Source organism: Episyrphus balteatus, chromosome 1 (genome assembly GCF_945859705.1).
Source record: "Episyrphus balteatus chromosome 1, idEpiBalt1.1, whole genome shotgun sequence".
Classification (NCBI taxonomy): Eukaryota; Metazoa; Arthropoda; class Insecta; order Diptera; family Syrphidae; genus Episyrphus; species Episyrphus balteatus.
Window position 1 is genome coordinate 95,580,103 of NC_079134.1, and position 17,165 is coordinate 95,597,267.

General features: G+C 31.1%; 1 protein-coding gene across 11 annotated transcripts in view; it reads right to left on the reverse strand.

Annotated features, from left to right (window-relative positions):
• The window catches only part of LOC129921094 (RNA-binding protein 24-B-like), a 177,904-nt gene that overhangs the window by 140,208 nt on the left and 20,531 nt on the right, over positions 1–17,165 (reverse strand). For 3 of the 11 annotated variants that reach the window (XM_056002753.1, XM_056002758.1, XM_056002757.1), the window contains exons 1-2: positions 10,147–10,413; positions 9,943–10,069 (exon numbers count right to left, since the gene is read on the reverse strand). The exons of 1 other annotated variant lie outside the window; for it this stretch is intronic. In XM_056002753.1, coding sequence (XP_055858728.1) covers positions 9,943–9,951 — 9 coding nt within the window. In that variant the 5' untranslated portion in view covers positions 9,952–10,069; positions 10,147–10,413. Of the gene's footprint in view, positions 1–9,942; positions 10,070–10,146; positions 10,417–10,560; positions 10,798–17,165 lie in introns of those variants that run through there. 7 more of the 11 variants (XM_056002754.1, XM_056002755.1, XM_056002763.1 and 4 more) reach the window with 7 other exon arrangements.

The window sequence follows — 17,165 nt, forward strand, 5'->3', positions numbered from 1 at the left end:
GTGGGGTGAACTCGACATAAATAAATAATAATAATTTAAAATTTGTTACAGATTATTTTCAAAGAAAAACACTGACATTTTTGCTTCAGAAGATCTTTTCAATATCAAATCAGAGATAGATATACTTCCGAATATTGCACTATTAAATATTTTAATTGTTTTACTTTATACTTTGTGTACTAAATACAATCAAAATTGGACCTGTCAAAATGTTCGAAAAAATATTTTCGAAGGATTTTTTGTTTTGTTAAGTTGGCTGTATTTCTCTCCCGAAAACGAAATTCCGATGGAGATTCCCGATATGGAGAAAAATTTCCGGGAGAGAAAATCTACTCCCAGGGAAATTTCTCACGGGAGATTGCCGATTGCTTTAACGGTTAAGAAGATATTCGTATCAAAACCAATGCCCACTGATTTCAATAGTTTTCTTATGACAAGTATGCATTTGCGATTTGAATACGATTATCTTCTAAACGGTTAAAGCAATTAATTTGCTGCCAAGGAACTTTTTATAGAACGTTTAATTCCCTACAAGAAAACATCTTGCTAATTTGAAAATATTGAATTTTCAGTGAATTAGAAAATTTTGAAAATGAAAATTGATTTTTTAATTTTTTTCTCGATTTAAATCGTGAATAACTTCTTCAAAACTCAATTTAGGGAAAATTACTATAAGACCTTTTATGTAGAGAATTAAATTTCCTATAAGAATCTGTCGAGGTTTTATTTTTCTATTCACTTATTTGCTCATCACAAAATTCCAAAGTGAAACAGGCAAATTGAAAAAACACTTCGATTTAAAAAGCTTAATTACTCGAATACGGCTCGTCTGACGAAAATTTTCAATTCGATCTTTTTTGTAGGAAATTTAATTTTATTTAAGAAAAAATGAACAGAAATTTTTTTACTTTGATCGTCTAGCAGTTCTGTTGTAAAACATCATATCATGTATAAAAATAAAAAACACCGATGATAGACCTCTTAAAATTTTTTTTAAGGGCTCAAATTTTCACCAAATTTTTTTTTCATCATCCTGAACAAGATTTTCGAAGTAACTTTCAAAAAAAAAAATATTTTATTTTTTTGGCCCAGTCTACTATATATATATATATATATATATATATACATATATACACGCAAATGATACACAACCCACGAAGCAGACTCCACGACCGACGAAATAAAATAAAGCAGAACAGCAAAAAAAAGAACAAGATCAAAGAGAAACGTCAAAAAGAGTCACAAAATTTTTTACCGGAGACTCACGGTAGAAAATCTTCCATCCCTTTTTTCGAACTTTATTTCCCCCTTGCTGTTATGTGCGTCTCGCGCTTTGCGTCTTCGCGTAGAAGCGGATTTAGTTTTACTTTTGGTATATTTTTCATTATACTTTTGATTGGTTTTTTTCAGCCTAATTGACACACACCCATAGTTTGATAATTGAATCATTTATTTTCAAAACATGATAAGTCCATGTGCTCAAGAAAAGTTTCTCACAACATGGTTTTTTTATTTAACAAGTTTGAGCTATACTTTAAATGTAAATATTATCGTTATATATCAAAGTATCTACTGATAAAGATTTGAATTCATAACAATTAATAACACGGTGTTACAAAAATGAGGTTTTAAAATTTACGCGGGCGGAGACCTATCAGGTTTTGTAGAGCTAGTCGCACTGAATACGAAACGGTATTTGAAAATCCCCTAACACCCCCAAAATCTGGAGTTACAGGCAAAAAACGGTTTTTTGGACCTTAACCCATTGAAAAAATTCTAGGTTCGACAATTTTTTACCCATTTTCGATTTTTTTACAGTTTCTGATAGAAGATAAATATACCTTTTTAACAATGTATAAAACATGTAACTCGGTTAAACCACTTAGAATTTATAAGATGTCAAAGTTCAAAAATTCAATTTTTTTTGTCACTGGCCCAACTTCGGCATCAATTTAAAGTATATGTTTTCAAAACAACATGCTATTTAAAAAATATATTCTAAAACTATATCCATTTCCCAATTGATCGAGGTATTTGTTATGAAAATCACTTCAAAATTGGCTTAGAAAAAAAAATTTTTCGATTTCAACCCAGATACAGAAATTCGAACTTTTAGGTATAGAACAAAAATGTTGTTTCGGCACGTAGTAGGATAAGTTGGGCGCCAGGATTTGATGAAAGGTTTTTGTAGAGGAGCTCAATACAAACATTTTTTTCTTTGGGAGGGGGGTCTATCTCCCCCCGTTTAGGTGGGAGGGGCATTTTTCTAAAAAAAAATTATCAAAATAAAAAAAATTATTAAAAAACAACGGCAACACTTACAGTGTTACCACTTACAACACTTACAGTGATACCATTTCCAAAAGGAAAAATTGTGCATTTGGTTCTAATTTTTAAATAAATATAATATTACCAATAGTTTTTGAAATAACCGATTTCAAAGTTAAAAATAGGGGAAAAAAATGTTTTAAAACTTATTTTATACTATTTTTGTCCAGACTGTGAATTTTAGTAAATAAATTACTTAGACAGAAAACTGCCTCAATTAATTCCTTATCGAACATTGAAAACTATATGTTTTTATATGTCTTCTAGTTTTTGAGAAAATTGAAAAATAAAAACAAATCAAAACAAAAGCGGATTTAGTTTTACTTTTGGTATATTTTTCATTATACTTTTGATTGGTTTTTTTCAGCCTAATTGACACACACCCATAGTTTGATAATTGAATCATTTATTTTCAAAACATGATAAGTCCATGTGCTCAAGAAAAGTTTCTCACAACATGGTTTTTTTATTTAACAAGTTTGAGCTATACTTTAAATGTAAATATTATCGTTATATATCAAAGTATCTACTGATAAAGATTTGAATTCATAACAATTAATAACACGGTGTTACAAAAATGAGGTTTTAAAATTTACGCGGGCGGAGACCTATCAGGTTTTGTAGAGCTAGTCGCACTGAATACGAAACGGTATTTGAAAATCCCCTAACACCCCCAAAATCTGGAGTTACAGGCAAAAAACGGTTTTTTGGACCTTAACCCATTGAAAAAATTCTAGGTTCGACAATTTTTTACCCATTTTCGATTTTTTTACAGTTTCTGATAGAAGATAAATATACCTTTTTAACAATGTATAAAACATGTAACTCGGTTAAACCACTTAGAATTTATAAGATGTCAAAGTTCAAAAATTCAATTTTTTTTGTCATTGGCCCAACTTCGGCATCAATTTAAAGTATATGTTTTCAAAACAACATGCTATTTAAAAAATATATTCTAAAACTATATCCATTTCCCAATTGATCGAGGTATTTGTTATGAAAATCACTTCAAAATTGGCTTAGAAAAAAAAATTTTTCGATTTCAACCCAGATACAGAAATTCGAACTTTTAGGTATAGAACAAAAATGTTGTTTCGGCACGTAGTAGGATAAGTTGGGCGCCAGGATTTGATGAAAGGTTTTTGTAGAGGAGCTCAATACAAACATTTTTTTCTTTGGGAGGGGGGTCTATCTCCCCCCGTTTAGGTGGGAGGGGCATTTTTCTAAAAAAAAATTATCAAAATAAAAAAAATTATTAAAAAACAACGGCAACACTTACAGTGTTACCACTTACAACACTTACAGTGATACCATTTCCAAAAGGAAAAATTGTGCATTTGGTTCTAATTTTTAAATAAATATAATATTACCAATAGTTTTTGAAATAACCGATTTCAAAGTTAAAAATAGGGGAAAAAAATGTTTTAAAACTTATTTTATACTATTTTTGTCCAGACTGTGAATTTTAGTAAATAAATTACTTAGACAGAAAACTGCCTCAATTAATTCCTTATCGAACATTGAAAACTATATGTTTTTATATGTCTTCTAGTTTTTGAGAAAATTGAAAAATAAAAACAAATCAAAACAAAAAATATTTTGAAAAAAGAAAAATCTGATAAAATAATTTTTCAATTTTCCCAAAAACTAGAAGACATAGAAACATATAGTTTTCACGGTTCGATAAGGAATTAATTGAGGCAGTTTTCTGTCTAAGTAATTTATTTACTAAAATTCACAGTCTTGACAAAAATAGTATAAAATAAGTTTTAAAAAAATTTTTTTCCCCTATTTTTAACTTTGAAATCGATTATTTCAAAAACTATTGGTAATATTATATTTATTTAAAAATTAGAACCAAATGCACAATTTTGCCTTTTGGAAATGGTATCATTTATTACTGTAAGTGTTGCCGTTGTTTTTTAATAATTTTTTTTATTTTGATAATTTTTTTTTAGAAAAATGCCCCTCCCACCTAAACGGGGTGAGATAGACCCCCCTCCCAAAGAAAAAAATGTTTGTATTGAGCTCCTCTACAAAAACCCTTCATCAAATCCTGGCGCCCAACTTATCCTACTACGTGCCAAAACAACATTTTTGTTCTATACCTAAAAGTTCGAATTTCTGTATCTGGGTTGAAATCGAAAAATTTTTTTTTCTAATTCAATTTTGAAGTGATTTTCATAACAAATACCTCGATCAATTGGGAAATGGATATAGTTTTAGAATATATTTTTTAAATAGCATGTTGTTTTGAAAACATATACTTTAAATTGATGCCGAAGTTGGGCCAATGACAAAAAAAATTGAATTTTTGAACTTTGACATCTTATAAATTCTAAGTGGTTTAACCGAGTTACATGTTTTATACACTGTTAAAAAGGTATATTTATCTTCTATCAGAAACTGTAAAAAAATCGAAAATGGGTACAAAATTGTCGAAGCTAGAATTTTTTCAATGGGTGAAGGTCCAAAAAACCGTTTTTTTGCCCGTAAATCCAGATTTTGGGGGTGTTAGGGGATTTTCAAATACCGTTTCGTATTCAGTGCAACTAGCTCTACAAAACCTGATAGGTCTCCGCCCGCGTATATTTTGAGTGTTACACCGTGTAATATTAACCTTTTTGTAGGTTTAACAAAAAATATTCAAAATGGACTTATCATGTTTTGAAAATAAACGATTCAATTGTAAAATAAAAATATCCCATCATCGCAGAAAAAAATGGGTTTTTTTTTATCTGGCACAGGATTTTTTTATTGATGAAGAACACTGGCTGAAAAACTTTAATGTCGTTTTCCAAAATTATGGGAGTGAATCACTCCTTTTTCGTGCAATTTTGGAATTTGTTCACGAAGAATTTGACAAGTGGAGTGATTTGACGTTTGCTTTGCATGTGTTTGTAATACGAAATAATGAATAAAATAATAACACAATCTTTTAAATTCACTTTTAGTGATTTTTTACAATACTTTATTGAATTTTTTTTTGTAAATAAATATAATTTCCTTCACAAAAAAAAAGTTAAAACAACCACCCAACAATTTGACAAGCAGTCCATGAAGTCAAATGTAGAAGTATTGGTAATCACTCCGTCACTCCTTCAAAATTTTGGGAGTGAAGAATTCACTCCAAAAATTCACTCCTTTTTCAATTTTGGAATTTGAAATCACTCCTTTTGGAGTGATTATATAGCTAGGAGTGTCACTCCTTGAATTTTGGAAAACGAAAAAAATTCATTTTGGAAAAAGTGAAGAATTAACGAAAATAATGGAAGAAATATATATGGCGGAATATAATATAATGGGAAATATATTCATAGTTGTTGTTTTTGTTAATAACAAAAGAGAAACACTTTTCGCATTTTTCACTTTTTAAACAAAATTTTAAAATGTCAAACTTCAAATTCATAAGTGTGTGTGCAAATCGGTGTAAATCTGACTAAAAATGTGGTTTAATTCCGGGGTACTCCGTAGTACTCCGGAGTAATTTTTTTTTACACTTTTGTGGCTTCGAAGAACACAAAACACAAAAAAAAAAAAAAACAAAAAACATGATACTGGACTTTGATCTCATGATAGAATCTAGCATTAGAATGGCTCTAACGTGCTTAATTTTTGAGATATTGAATTTTGAACGTCCAACCATTAGAACCATTAGAAAAATATACTTTTCTATAAAAAAAGGGGCGACTTTCCATTAGGGTCGCACGCCTAGAGTTGTGATTTAATTTTTTACAGTGAGCTTAGGGTCTCAATAGAATACCTTTAAAATATTAAGGTTAGGAAACACCCCTAAGTATGATTAAAAAATAAATATTTAAATTTTTCATACAAAATGTATGCAAATGACGACCACGAAGAATTTGAAGTTTGAGGCGTACAAAAGTTGAGATGCGTATGGGGGGGCATGCTGCCCCCCTGCAACCCCCCTGCTTGGGCTCACTATAGGATTTGAGGTGGGGACAAGTTTGGGTATGTAAAAAGAATTTCAAAAAAAAATTTTTTTTTTTCGCGGTCGTCATTTGCATGCATTTGTATGAAAAAATGAACTTTCAAAAATTAATTAAAAATATAAATACACGTTTCCTAACTTTAAAATTGTTATTTTTATTACTTTTAGTCATTAATCTTTCACATAAAATTATTCGCGTATTAAAATTCGTGCGACCCTAAAGGAAAGTTGAGCCTAAAAAAAAAAACTTTTTGACTAGTGAAATCGATTTTTTTGCCCTGTGCGTTTTCACTAGTCAAAAAGTTTTTTTTATAGCAATCAAAGTACATTTTTCTAATGGTTTTTTGTGCGCTGAGCTCGAATCTGAAGTCAGATTAGTATGCTGGTAATAATTTTTTTTCGAACTATTGGCACTGGTCTATAATCCTCTTATCACGTATGTACAAGTACATAATATATATTGCTCGGAAAAACCACGGATCGCTTAGTAAAATCAGACTTTTCGCGAGTCGTTTAAACCATGAATTGGTCACTAAAACTTAGAGTGGGTTTAATAAAATTCATGATTTGATTGTCCCTTAACTTATGGCTCCGGAAAAACACGAGATTCCTTTGAAAAATTACGGTTTGCATCCGAATCTTTGCTGTAAGATCGCAAGTTGCCAAGATTAGATTAAGGATTTTCCTGGGAAAATTTTTGCTCTCGTCAAATAGGTAACATATTTTCAGCCGCTTAGAGAAAATGACGTTTGATAACATTTGTTATCTTTCGAGGAAAAAATATTTTTTTGACTAAGACTATATCGATATTACCGTTCAAGTTTTTTTTTAGATTCTAATCGAATTTTCTGAAGTTAGCGCATGTGCAACACATAATAGTCAATACATAAGATTGAAATGGGGAAAATTATTCACCAATTTTTCATTGTATTCGAATAAAAATCACAGAATTATATACAAATATCCAGTTCCAGTATGGATCAAAATCGATGTTCGAGGTCTCGAAATTGGAAAAACATAACTCAAATCTGATTTAAGATTTAGAAAGAGGATACAAAATTACCATAGAATGCATTCCTTACTCAAAAACGACAAAAGTGGCGTGGATCAAAATAATTCTGGGGCCACGAATTGCTCTTTTCAGTCATACAAAGTATAACCAAAGGGGGCCGATAACTGGTTAAGGGGTGGCATGAATATGAAAGTTTGCTTCTATATGAAATGCATAATAACAAGCAAGAGATTAAAGTCATCGGCAAAATTTGTTGCAGAACTCTATCTATAAGAAATCAAAAACCATCATGGAAAAATTATTTTGATTTCTGGGATAAATTTGCCACTCTAGGCTGGAGCCTACTCAGTCTTCTGGTAAATCCGCCACTGATCAATTGATTGAGATTTGTTCAGACCGATTACGGCGACTACGTAAGTTCATCGAATCGGACACATTCAAAATCTTTGTATCAATATCCATAAATAAAGATTCCTCAAAACGGTTTGCTTGAAAGTACTGGTGCAGTTTATCTAAATGTTCTTAGCATGTAAAAGTCCATGGATTTTTACTGAAGCATGAACAAAATACAGTGCAGTAGTAGGTATATTGATATTGTTTAATTTTTTTTAGAAAGAAGCAATGCATTTGGTTTTAAATTACTGATGCAAGGATCAGTAAAAAAAATTTTGGTGGCAAATTTCAAATAAGCAATTATTTTAATGACGTAAATTTACTGGTTGCCATAAACGCGTCGCTGAGGCGTCAGTTGTTATAGCTATCAGTAAAAATCATCATTACAAATTGAAACATCAGGAATCTGAAATGTTTTACTGATGAGCTCATCAGTACAACATTTCATATTCCTGATGTTTCTATTTTTACTGATAGCTATAACTGAGGCCTCAGTTGTAGTATAGTTATCAGTAAAATCCATCAGATTAAATTAAAGTACTCAAAATAGCAAAACAAAATTTTTACTGATGGATTTTACTGATAGCTATAACTGAACCAATAGTTGGGTTTTAACAATCCAGACTAGTTCCCAGTAATTCTGAAAACGTACCTTTGATAAAATTATTGCATAAGGAGTACAGCTATCAAGTTGGTTTAAGATTTATTTTGTTGAAAAATATCTATATTTAATATTTGGTAAGTATAGGCCTCCTACATACATATAATAGCCAAGGTTCTGGAGCCAGTCAAAAACCATGAAAAATCAGTAAAATTACTAGTTTTTCAAAAATTGTTTTTAATTCGGGGATAATTTATTAAGTAATTTTTTTATATTTAAAATGATATCTTGAATAGACGCCAAACTATAGTAACATGCAAATGACGTTTTCCAAAAGTTCGAATGCGGGTAGCGGGGAAACCATGAAACTTAAAATTAAATCATCATGGATTTGCTTCCTTACAGTCCTAGAGAGCATCCCTACAAAGTTTGAGCAAACTCTAAAATGAGACAGAAATTCCGATTGAACGATTTCATACGGAATGACATATTTTTCATTAAACGGTCCTTAAAAATTGTTGTGATCGAGACCGGTGAATTTTTTTTTTAAGTTTCTTAATTGACCTATTGATAATGCAACCCTATACTAGTTTTACAGATTCATCGACTTTCACTGGATTCCGAGATTTTACAAATTTAATCTTAATTTTAATCAACTAAAAGTAACATTGTTTTTTCTTGATACACCCTGTATTCTGTGTACACACACAATGTGCATACATATAATCATAACCTGCCTATACCTACGAAAAACGAACACACAAAAGATTTTTTGTTTTTAAATCTTATTTATATGCGAATGAAACATTTATCAATTTTGTTCAACGTGCTTTAACTAGCAAAATTAAGTAAAAAATTAATCATTCATACTTTTGTTTTTAATAATTCATACAAGGCAATGTTGAAAGAAAATTAATGAATTTTGTTTGATTTTCTAACGATTGGCAAATATTCTTTTGTTTTCCATTATATAGTTTAATACAGTCAACGTTACTATGTAATATATAGGTATAAAAATAATGTCATTTATGCAGTTTTAATATATTTTTGAATGATCCAAGCACATTGCCACAAGTCTAGCCTTAATTAATTATTAAAACACAATAAGTCTTATGGGACGAATAACACAAAAATTAAATCATTCAAAAACTCAACGATAATTCTCGCCCCCTCTGAGATATTTATAAATAGATTCGACGCTTTTAGTGGAAAAGAGAAAAATAAACTGTCAAAATTTGGATATACAATTTTATAGCTTTGGGTTTGATTTTAAGTGCCTGATATACTATCACAATCCCATCATATTGATATTTGATTCAATTTATTTAATAAAATATGACTTCTATTATAAACATGTTGGCATAATAAATAGGTAATTCAACTCAAAGAAAATACAGATAACGTTTTCAGACTTCGTATTTTTAATGGTCTTTTAAAAGCATGTTACGACTGCATCGCTACAAAACTAATTTCATTCTTTTTTGGAAAGTGCATTACAAAAATAGAAACTAAGTATGGCACGAAAACTTTATAAGGAAAATATATATAGGTATATATTATGTATATATGTGTATATATATACATATGCATTTTTTTTTCTTTTTCAAAAACAGAATAGATACGTTTTTTTTTATTTGAAAGAGCTTTTAAACTTACCGAAGTCATTTATCTTTCTATCGAATCAAAATATTTATATTTACTGGTAACGCACAGTTCAAGATATTAGATAAGTTCACAAGGGTTCCCAATAATTTTTTTATTGCGCGTCCTTTTAATTTGAATACTATATTTTTTTGGGCAATTCGCAAATTCATAGAACTAAGAACTAACCAAACAAGTAATTATACGTATAAAACTTACCCAAACAATTAGTTTAAGTAATTATTTTTTCAATACTTTAGAAAAATATTTATAGATTTTTTATTTTACGCGACAAATATAAAACTCTTCCCAATGATATAAAGATTCACGAATAATTCAACTGAGTGAACATGAAATTCTGTGGCGGGCAGGTCGGACTGTGTTCTATAGTATATGATTTCCCCTTAAAATACAAAATTATATTCTCTGAGCATAGTACACCGTCGATGTCGAACCATTGTCCCATTCTCATTCATTCGTATCGTATCCGAGTTTCTGAGTACATAAGTATTGGACTGCATGCTTGTCTGTTTCCTTTTTTTTACAAAAGAACATTTTTTTATTTGGAAATCAAAAGCAATCGGAAAATATATCGTGTAATATTGCAATTTTAACTGTTCTAGAAGTACTCACATATAAATAGCGTTTAATGAGTGCGACCTGAAGAGCATTATTTGTTGTATATAAATTCCAGGGGTAGACTAAAAGTTAATATATACTTCGTTGTATTAGTAGTGTTGGTATTTGGGTGCAATCTTGTTGTAAGGGGTAGTTTTTGAGTCGAATTGTAAATCCAAATTTACTCAAATGTTAGGGGTAACACAATAACATTTTGTGTGCATCATTTTCATGTGATTCAAAATTCAATGAGTTTTACACCGCGTGTTGATAGTATGTTCATACATAAATATGATTACGTACATATGAGTTTATAGTAGGCAGGGTCGTAGCTCGTAGGTATTGTAAATCATGGTATAAAAAGAGAAGGTATGATCATTAGAAAAAACTCAGTATCGAGAACTGTCAAAACTTATGGCTGCTTAAGGTTTTGACAGCCCAGCCCATTGAAATTGTTGTTGTAAACAAATTTGTCTTGGAAATTGTTGTTGCTTTTGACTTTGCCAAATTTAAACGTCAAAACCTTATTACTCCATTTTGTAAGATGGCGGCTCTAATGATCATACCTTGTCTTTTTATACCATGTTGTAAATAGGTAGGTATGTATGTACAAAAAAGATATTGTTTTTTAGCCTCATTTAATTGCATATTTATACATAGGTAGGTACATATATATACTTCGGGTATCTATAATAGGTGTGTTTTTTTGTTTATCTATATAGATTTTGTGCAAAAAAACGACATCGAGATTTTTGAAATCAAAACAATTTACGTGTTAAAAACAACAAAAACTTTATCTGTATAGATTTTTGAAAAATCCAGATAATTATCCAGATTTTACTTTCTCTCGATAAAAACAGTAGTGCCAAGGTACTTTATTTGTTGTGTTCATACAGAAATATCTGAAAATAGGTGTGTTTTTTATTACCACCGGTCTTAACTGGACAAAAAAAACGCAGTCGGGGCTAAGGAATTTACATGTTAAATGCAACAACACTTTAGCCCCTTGGGCTTAGCTGTTAAAGCCTGGTACGCTGCTCGAGCTAAATTTTAGCTGAGATAAAATTCCCATACAAGTTATCGATAACTTGTATGGGATCCATTTTATCTCGGCTAAAAATTTTCGATAATTTGTATGGGAGCTAAAATTTAGCGCGAGCAGCGTACCAGGCTTAAGCCCGGAGAATTCTCTGGGTGTTCAAACATTATGAACATAACAAATCTATAGATAACCCAATGTGTATGTGAAATAAAGATAAGACAGATTACCCTAAGCATACACTGACGGTTATCTACAGATAAATTACATAAGTAAGAATAGATAGATAAGAACATAGACATTCAAGCCTGGTACGCTGCTCGCGCTAAAATTTAGCTCCCATACAAATTATCGAAAATTTTTAGCCGAGATAAAATGGATCCCATACAAGTTATCGATAACTTGTATGGGAATTTTATCTCAGCTAAAATTTAGCGCGAGCAGCGTACCAGGCTTAAGAATAGAAGATAAAGCCTGGTACGCTGCTCGCGCTAAATTTTAGCTCCCATACAAATTATCGAAAATTTTTAGCCGAGATAAAATGGATCCCATACAAGTTATCGATAACTTGTATGGGAATTTTATCTCGGCTAAAATTTAGTGCGAGCAGCGTACCAGGATTAAGACTAGAAAATTGTATATATATAGTAGGAACGTAGTGAAATAAAATTAGTATTCATTCGACTTACAACCGAGTTTTACTCAATCACTGGGCTTAACTTTTTCAACAGATTTAAATCTGTGCTACCAACTCAACTTGTTCGTAAATTGTTTAGAATTTGTTTAAAAACATCAAAACTGATGTTTGGAAGGACGATTATTATTTTAAATATTTATTTAATAGTTAGTTGAACTTTTTTTTTATTACACACAAGAAACCCCAAAAGCAAAAAATATGACATCTCTATATTTTTTTTGTGTCAGCTGATTTCGGAACATTTAGTATGCAGTGCTGCCAATTTTTCTCGGTAAGCCCCGAGGCGTTTTTTTTTAACCAGTTAAGCCCGGTGGTAATAAAAAACACACCTAATATTAACAAAAAAAAAAGCGGAGAAAATAAGGTTTTAAAAAAGCTCTCATAGAAAAAAGTTATCAAAAATTTGTTTGACATAGTTGCATTGAAATGTTAATATCTCGAGATATAGGCAATGCACTTTTCAGATAAAAGTCTTAAATGGATCCTGATAAGATTGTTGAACAGATATGTATATAAAATTACCAAAGTTTTTTCGAAAAATTAGAAATAAAAATAAAAAAGTTTTCACATTTGATTTTTAAAAAATCGAAAAAAAATTCAATATGGCTACCTTCAAACGCTTAAAACACAAGAACGACGCAACTAATGTTAATGGTCATGGTCTTAAAATGTAGCTAAGAATATACAGATCATTTTTGGTTTTTTGTGAAAAAACAATTTTTTTGAATCCAACATGGATGCCATGGCCATATGAAAATTTTTGTTTACATCCAACATGGATGTAATGGCCTTCCCACTTTGGAGTTAAAATAAAAAAAAAACAAAAGCAACATTTTTGACAGACAGCTGCCAAAGTATATGTACAGTGGTGCCAAATGTTTGCATGGATTTCAAAAATCCCGATGTCGTTTTTTTGCACAAAATCTATATAAGGTGTGTTTTTTATTACCACCGGTCTTAACTGGACAAAAAAAACGCCTCGGGGCTTAATCTGAAATTTTGGCAGCACTGTATATTGAATGTTCCGAAAACAGCAGACACAACAAAAATTTAGAGTTGTCATATTTTTCGCTTTCGTCATTTTCTTGTATTTTGCATGTATGTTTTACAAAGAGATACAAAAATGTATGCTAGCAAAACTATTTTAATACATTTTGTCCTTCCAAACGTGAGTTTTCACGTTTGTAAACAAATTCTAAACAATTTATGAAAAAATTAGTTTGGTAGCACAGATTTAAAACTCTTCAAAAAGTTAAGCCCAGAGAAATCTCCGGGCTAAACAACTAAGCCCAAGGGGCTAAGGTGTTGTTGTATTGAGCATGTAAATTGCTTAGCCCAGACTGCGTTTTTTTTGTCAAGTTAAGACCGGTTGTAATAAAAAACACACCTATAGATAAACAAAAAAACACACCTAATATACAGTTCAAGTTTTAGGCCGTGTGTGAATTTCGTTAAATAGTTAACACCGTGTAAAATTTTTGACACTATTGAGGTGAATAAAAAATTTTCAGCTATTCAAAATTTATTGGGCGCTGGGACCTGGTTAAATTTGGGTTAAATTTTTTTTGCAGATGGTTTTGTTTTTTTTTATTAAAAAAGAGTATCATTGCAGAAAAAAGGCAGAAAAACCTCAATGGTGTCAAAAATTTTGCACGGTGTTAGCTATTTAACGAAATTCACACACGGCCTTAGTACATCAACTAAATAAGCTTCATCAACTACCCTTCAAGCAAGAAACCGGAGTTCAGAAAAGACACTCCGACCGCGAAAGACGGGGTTGCACTCACACACTTGCAACTTTTTGTATATGAACACAAAGTCGAAGGAGAAATCGTGGTGAAAAAACCAATACATATAAAATCGGCTCCGCGGTGATTCTAATTTCCATACTAATTTGAGCCGCCTTCGGACCAGTTTCTGCCTCGAAGTCGGACTCAGCTCCGCCTGAGGCGGAGGTACATCAACGACCTCGAAAATCAATTAGACCGAGAGCCAACGACATAATGAATCAAGTCATCTAAAGAATGTGAGCATAAACAAAAAATACCAAGACTGGAAACTGAGCGGTCTAATGACGTTTGCCTACAAGCTGCGAGGTGTGGTGAATGTCGTCAATCTATCGTTGTGTTCGTGTTGGATGTGTGGTGAATGCCGTGAATCTATAAATGTGTGCTTGTTAACTTCATTTACCAACGTGGTGGCTTTCACATATATTCACAGACAACATTAGGTGTGTTTTTTATTACAACCGATCTTAACTGGACAAAAAAACGCAGTCTGGGCTAAGCAATTTACATGTTAAATACAACAACCCTTGGGCTTAGTTGTTAAGCCCGGAGATTTCTCTGGGCTTAACTTTTTGAAGAGTTTTAAATCTGTGCTACCAAACTAATTTTTTTATGAATTGTTTAGAATTTGTTTAAAAACGTGAAAACTCACGTTTAAAAGGACAAAATGTATTAAAATAGTTTTGCTAGCATACATTTTTGTATCTCTTTGTAAAACATAGGTACATGAAAAATACAAGAAAATGACGAAAGCGAAAAATATGACAACTCTTAATTTTTGTTGTGTCTGCTGTTTTCGGAACATTCAATATACAGTGCTGCCAAGATTTCAGGTTAAGCCCCGACACGTTGTTTTTGTCCAGTTAAGACCGGTGGTAATAAAAAACACACCTATTGTTCACAAAAGGGTTTTGGGGGGTAAGACGTTCGAAAGTTTCCAGTCTTGCTATGGTTCGTCGATGGTTGTGAGGCATATCATTAGAGAGGTCTTGGGGAGTAATCGTGAAGTCTGGCAGCATTTTGACGTGACCAACATGGGTTTAATTCGACCCAAAGGTGTGACGAAAATGAAAGAAGTGCAGTCAAAACAGACGTGCAGTTTTTTCCCTGCAGCAAAATAAAATAACACGGGCTCTTATGGCAGAAAAATCTGCATGCAGCGCAGAGCTGCATCATGTCTCTATTTCTAAATTCAAATGCCAAGTTTCAACAAAAATACAAAGTACTTACCATTTGGCATTACTGAAATTGGCAGTTGGCACAATCAATCATTCAAAAATTCAAATAACGTTTGTTTTGATTTTCTTAAAATGGAAGAACTAATTGAATTTATAAAAAAAAACATAACCATCTTGTTTAATTTTATTAGTTCAATTATTTCTTCCATTTTAACCACTTATAATCCATTTTTAACGTATTCTTACAAAAAAAAATTATAAAAAAAATCAAGGTTATCAATTTTTTTGACAGAAATCGGCATCAATAATTTTAAAAGTGATGCACATGTATTTTAGGTGCAGCGATGCGTGCAGATGTGTCGCACATCTGTTTTAGCCATTAGACAAGAAACATTAAGTCTGGCAGCATTTTGGCGTGATCAACATGAGTTAAATTCCACCCAAAGTGTAAAAAAATGTAAAAAGTCAACCTGGTTGGGTAATTTTGTAAGTTTAATGGCTAAAACAGATGTGCGGCACATCTCCAAGCATCGCTGCACCCAAAATACATGTGCATCACTTTTTAACTTATTGATGCCGATTTCTGTCAAAAAAATTGATAACCTTGATATTTTTTGAAATTTTTTTTTTTGTAAGAAAACGATAAAAATGGAAGAAATAATTGAATTTTTAAACAAAACAAGATGGTTAAGTTTTTTTTATGAATTCAATTAGTTCTTCCATTTTAAGAAAATCAAAACGAACGTTATTTGAATTTTTGAATGGTAGATTGTGTCAACTGCCAATATCAGTAATGACAAATAGCAAGTATTTTGTATTTTTGTAGAAACTTGGCATGGAATTTAGAAATAGAGACATGACGCAGCTCTTCGCTGCATGCAGATTTTTCTGCCATAAGAGCCCGTGTTATTTTATTTTGCTGAAATTTCGAAATTTTTGAAAAAAATCCTGTTTCTGTTTCTTGTTTAAGACAACCAGTCATGTGAAAAATGTTGTGATGCATATCGAGAGAAAGGTCTTGATGTGTAGCATAAGAATAAATTTGTCTGGCAGCCTTTTAGTGTGACCAACATGGGTTAAATTCGATCCTAAGAGCGAAACACAGAACAAAATAAACTCGTTTGAATAATTTTGTAAATTGAATTCCTAACCGAAAGCAATTTGTTCAATTTATTTTTTGACGAAATTTGTTACACAATATTTCAAAAAGTATTTTCGCAAAAATTCAGTCTAAAATCTTTGACAAACACCTTGGTAAACTACTTTAAATGTCGAAAAATTCGAAATTTTCGAAAAAATCTATTTCTGTTCCTTTTTCTTTAGTTAAGTCCCTAAAGAAAGTTGTGAGGCACATAAATAGAAAGGTCTTGAGGAGTTAGACAAGAATAAATTGATCTGGCAGCATTTTAGTGTGACCAGCATTGGTTATTTACATCCTGAATGTGTGCCAAAAATATGAGAAAATATATTTTTATTCATTATACAGTGCGATTTAGGAGAAATGTGTCAAAAAGCTAGAGTGTGTAGGTTACGTCGAGACAAGAAAAAAATCGTGTGGGTCTATTTCCGCCGTTTAGCCAGGAGCGGCAATTTTCTAAACAATTGATTTTATTTGGGGAAAAAAAATAAAATAAAATCAACGGTTTCATCTACAATAACGTGTTGTGCCTTTTTGTAAAGCTGGAAACATTGTTTTTTAAATACTTTTTAAATAAAGCTGTTTTATGAAATAGTTTTTGAGAAAATAATTTTCAAAGTCAAAATTTTGAAAAAAAAGAAAAAAAATATTGAACCAATTTTTTTTTCAAAATTGTATGTAATTAAGTACTAGTTTAGCTTTCAAAAATTTAATGGTCTTATTTAAAAAGTGTATAAAAAACAATGTTTTCGGCTTTTCAAAAAAGTACAAAACGTTATTG